This window comes from Cebus imitator, unplaced genomic scaffold, assembly GCF_001604975.1.
Source record: "Cebus imitator isolate Cc_AM_T3 unplaced genomic scaffold, Cebus_imitator-1.0 Scaffold9, whole genome shotgun sequence".
In the NCBI taxonomy this organism is placed as follows: domain Eukaryota; kingdom Metazoa; phylum Chordata; class Mammalia; order Primates; family Cebidae; genus Cebus; species Cebus imitator.
This window is the reverse complement of record NW_016107324.1, coordinates 11,827,804-11,832,367: the sequence shown is the minus strand read 5'-3', so window position 1 is coordinate 11,832,367 and position 4,564 is coordinate 11,827,804. Positions and strand designations below refer to the sequence as shown.

Below are 4,564 nucleotides of genomic sequence, written 5' to 3'. Positions count from 1 at the left end.
CCCCGTCTCTACTAAAAATAAAAAAAAAAAAAAATTAGCTGGGCGTGGTGGTGCACACCTGTAGTCCCAGCTACTCGGGAAGCTGAGGCAGGAGAATTGCTTGAACCTGGGAGGTGGAGGTTGCAGTGAGCTGAGATTGAGCCACTGCATCCAGCCTGGCTACGGAGCGAGACCCCATCTCAGAAAAAAACAAAAAGAAATTTAAAATGTGGCTTGAATATGCCAAGGTAATGATTAACTGCAAATATTTTTTTGTGAATCATTTATTTTTTCATACGTATTATATTATACAATAGTTATGCATATTGTTAAACATTATGTGTCTCGTCAGATGTTTATGTGACTTAAATTTTTGTTCTTCATTATTGCCACAGTTATAATTCCACAATAACATTTAGAGAGTAACAAGAACAGAAAACAAAACACCTCATGTCCTCACTCATAAGTGTATACTGAACAGTGAGAACACATGGGCACAGGGAGGGGAACATCACACACTGGGGTCTGTCAGGGAGTTGGGGGCTAGGGGAGGGATAGCAGGAGGTTGGGGGGGCTAGGGGAGAGAATAGCATTAAGAGAAATACCCAATGTAGATGACGGGCTGATGGATGCAGCAAACCACCATGGCATTGTATACCTATGTAACAAACCTGCACGTTCTACACATGTACCCCAGAACTTAAAGTGTAATTTAAAAAATTTTAGAAAGTATAGAAAAAAAATGTTCAAAATCCTACCGTCAAACACAATCACTGATAGCACTTTGATATATATACATATGTGTATATATATATATATATAGTGTGTATATATATATATGTATGTATATATATAGTATGTATATGTGTGTGTGTGTGTGTGTGTGTGTGTGTGTGTGTATATATATATGTTTTTGATTTTTTTTGCAATAGAGTCTCCCTCTCTTGCCCAGGCTGAAGTGCAATGGCGCAATCTCTGCTCACTGCAACCTCCTCTTCCTGGGCTCAGGTGATTCTCCTGCCTCAGCCTTCTGAGTATCTGGGATTACAGGCACGCACCACAGTACCCATCTCTTTTTTGTATTTTTATTAGAGACGGGATTTCACCATGTTGCTCAGGCAGATCTTGAACTCCTGACAGGTGATTCACCCGTCTCAGCCTCCCAAAGTGCTGGGATTACAGACCTGAGCCACTGCGCCTGACCCGATATATTTTTATTCTAGTCTTTTTTTTGGCATGGATGCAATTATATGTTTACATCTGCTATTTAAAAACATCTGCTTTTTATTTTTTTAAATTTATACATACATACATACGTGTGTGTGTGTGTGTGTGTGTGTGTGTGTGTGTGTGTGTGTGTTAGAAAAATCTCACTTTATTGCCCAAGCTGGAGTGCAGTGGCATGATCTCGGCTCACTGCAACCTCTTTCTCCCGGATTCAAGTGATTCTTCTGCCTCAGTCTCCCAAGTAGCTGGGATTACAGGCATGTGCCATCACACCTGGCTAATTTTTGTATTTTTAGTAGAGATGGAGTTTTGTTTTGTTGGCCAGGCTGGTATCGAACTCCTGGCCTCATGTGATCCACCATCCTTGGCCTCTCAAAGTGCTGGGATTACAGGCGTGAGCCACCATGCCTGGCCAACATCTGTTTTTTTTGTTTTGTTTTGGTTTTGGTTTTGGAGTGCAGTGGTGCAATCTCGGCTCACTGTAAACTCCTCCTCTTGGATTCAAGTGATTACCCTGCCTCAGCCTCCCGAGTAGCTGGGATTATAGGCACAGGCCACCATGCCCAGTTAATTTTTGTATTTTTCGTAGAGACACAGTTATACCATGTAGGCCAGATGGTCTCCAACTCCTGACCTCAGGTGATCTGCCTGCCTCTGCCCCCCAGAGTGGTGAGATTACAGGCATGAGCCACCACACCCGGCCCCAACATCTGCTTTTTAAAAACAGCCGGGTATGGTGGCTCACGCCTGTAATCCCAGCACTTTGGGAAATTGAAGCAGAAGGATTGCTTGAGCTCAGGAGTTTGAGACCAGCCTGGGCAAAATAGTAAGACCTCATCTCTATAAATACACATATATATCTATATCTCCCTTCCCACTCAGGAAAGTGGCTGTATATATAGTATATCTCCCAAGTATTTTTAGAGTAATACTAATTCTATAAGCCTTCTCTGAAAAGTGGATGTTATAGTATTGGTACGTTATGGCTAGATGTTATATTTTAATCTTAATAGTGTTGCTTATACAGTATAGACCCCTGTTTTTATTTACAAAAATTATTTTAATACTACTTTTGCTTAACTGCTTAGGCTGTTAGTTGTTTTTAAAATCACCTAGCCAAGAAATTCTTTTTATTTATTTATTATTATTTATTATTATTATTATCATTTTATTTCTTCAAATGGAAGTTCAACTCCATCCAAGAAATTAACATTTACTCTTTTCCTCCTGCATTTCTTTTGTCTATAGGCTTAGATCATGAGGGAATGAAATGTAGAACATGTGTCGCTGGTGATGGATTAAACATTTACAAACAAGTGTTTGGCTAGGTTATAATTTACTATCCAGTTTGAAATTTCATGTTAATCATTTCCACTAAAAAATTTCAGTCCGAGTCCAGAAATTATGAACTTTGAAAATATAATTTTGGAATATGTAGAGCTACCATCCGTAGCTGAACTAAAAATATATCTAAAGTGATTGGCACCTAAGTTGTTAGTCAAATGTGATTTAAAATGAGGAAAAAAAACTTAAAATTTATACCCATAGTAAGCATATCTAAAAAGTTTGACTTTTTTTCCTACTTTAATAAAGCAGATAGGTTTGAAAAGATAGGTAGCTTTTTGCATTATTGCCACAATTTAGCATGTGTCTACATAAAGTGAAACAATGTATAATTTGAAGACTATTTCAGGTTGGTGTGAAAGCCACTTAAGCTATATTGTTTTAAAAATAAATGCTACTGGTTGGGCATGGTGGCTCATCCCTGTAATCCCAGCACTTTGGGAGGCCGAGGTGGCTGGATTGCTTGAGCCCACAAGTTCAAGACCAGGCTGGGCAACCTGGCTAAACCCTGTCTCTACTAAAAATACAAATATTAGCTCCAGCTACAGGCATTGTGCACCTGTAGTCCCAGCTACCTGGAAGGCTGAGGTGAGAGGATCACTTGAGTTCAGGAGGTGGAGATTGCAGTGAGCCAAGATTGCACCACTGCACTCCAACCTGAATGACAGAGCAAGACACTGTCTCAAATAAATAAATGAATAAATTTTATTGACCATGACTGTGTTACAAAAGGCTATTAAATATGGTATTAGTTACATAATTTAATTTCCTGGGAGTGTTAGTAAAGAAATTTAGAATTATGTGTAATTTAAAAGACATCCCAGAGCTTCTCAATAGGAAGCATTATAATGAGTGAACTTGATTCCTTTGGTTCTTACCTCGTGTGGATAGAGCAACTTGCTGAGCTTCGTCAGGAGTTTCTTCGACAAGAAGACCAACTTCAGGACTATAGGAAGAACAATACTTACCTTGTGAAGAGGTTAGAATATGAAAGGTAAGATGTTACATGCAACATATGTTTATGAATCTAAAATATTTTTCCAACTTTTAGACTCAGTTCATTTCTTCCTCTCTGACTTTTGTTTTCCTTTTCTTCTCTTCTTTCATTTCCTTAGGTCTTTTTAATTTCTTTTCTGTTATCCTTCTATAGCTCTTTGAAATCCAGACTCTTTTATTTTGATAAATTAAGCAGCATGAAAATATCTCTTACAGGGCATGTTGAGTTTGTATATGTTGTAGAATTCATGTGAAACAGAAAATACAAGTTCTTGAGTTTTATCAAATTTGATGTGGCAAAGATAGAAAGAAGATTTGTGATTCTTTTTGACGGGCATCCAGAAGATGAAGCTAGCACTGGGAGATGTTCCCAGAAGAGCTGAGGGACTAAATTCTGGCTGTTCTTCCTGCTCCGTATGTCAGCCCTCTTGCTGATACCTCTACACTTGGTGATGAGGTTGGGAAACTTCTTAGGGGCCTTTCTAGCTATCACTCCTTAAAAATTTTATTATATTTTTAATCAATTTTATGGTAAAATATATTCTTTAGATCTATACACCAAAAATTAGAAGGATTTCCCATATTTTAAAGCATTTTTGTTCATTTCTGACTTCTTACATATGCAGAAGTAATATATTATTCTAGCATATTAATGTACCAGAACTTCTTTAGTCTTTTCAATTGTGAGACCACAATAGGAGTTTTCCTTTTCTCACTTTAAGATTTTAGGTATGGTGGTTCACACCTATAATCCCAGCACTTCGGGAGGCTGAGATTGGAGAATCAGTTGAGCCCAGGAGTTAAAGACCAGCCTAAGCAACATAGTGAGACCTCTGTCTCTACAAAAAATTTTTAAAAATTAGCTGGGCATGGTGGCACATGCCTGCACTCTAGCTGCTTAGGACGCTGAGGTGGGAGGATTGCTTGAGCCCAGGAGATTGAGGCTGCAGTGAGCCATGATGATGCCATAGCACTGTAGCCTGGAGGACAGGGTGAGACCTTGTCTTAAAAAAAAAAA

General features: G+C 38.7%; 1 protein-coding gene across 5 annotated transcripts in view; it reads left to right on the top strand.

Moving 5' to 3' along the window:
* The window catches only part of GOLM2 (golgi membrane protein 2), a 121,285-nt gene that overhangs the window by 41,714 nt on the left and 75,007 nt on the right, over positions 1-4,564 (top strand). For all 5 annotated transcript variants that reach the window (XM_017545877.2, XM_017545900.2, XM_017545869.2 and 2 more), the window contains exon 3: positions 3,442-3,544. In XM_017545877.2, coding sequence (XP_017401366.1) covers positions 3,442-3,544 — 103 coding nt within the window. The remainder of the gene's footprint in view (positions 1-3,441; positions 3,545-4,564) is intronic.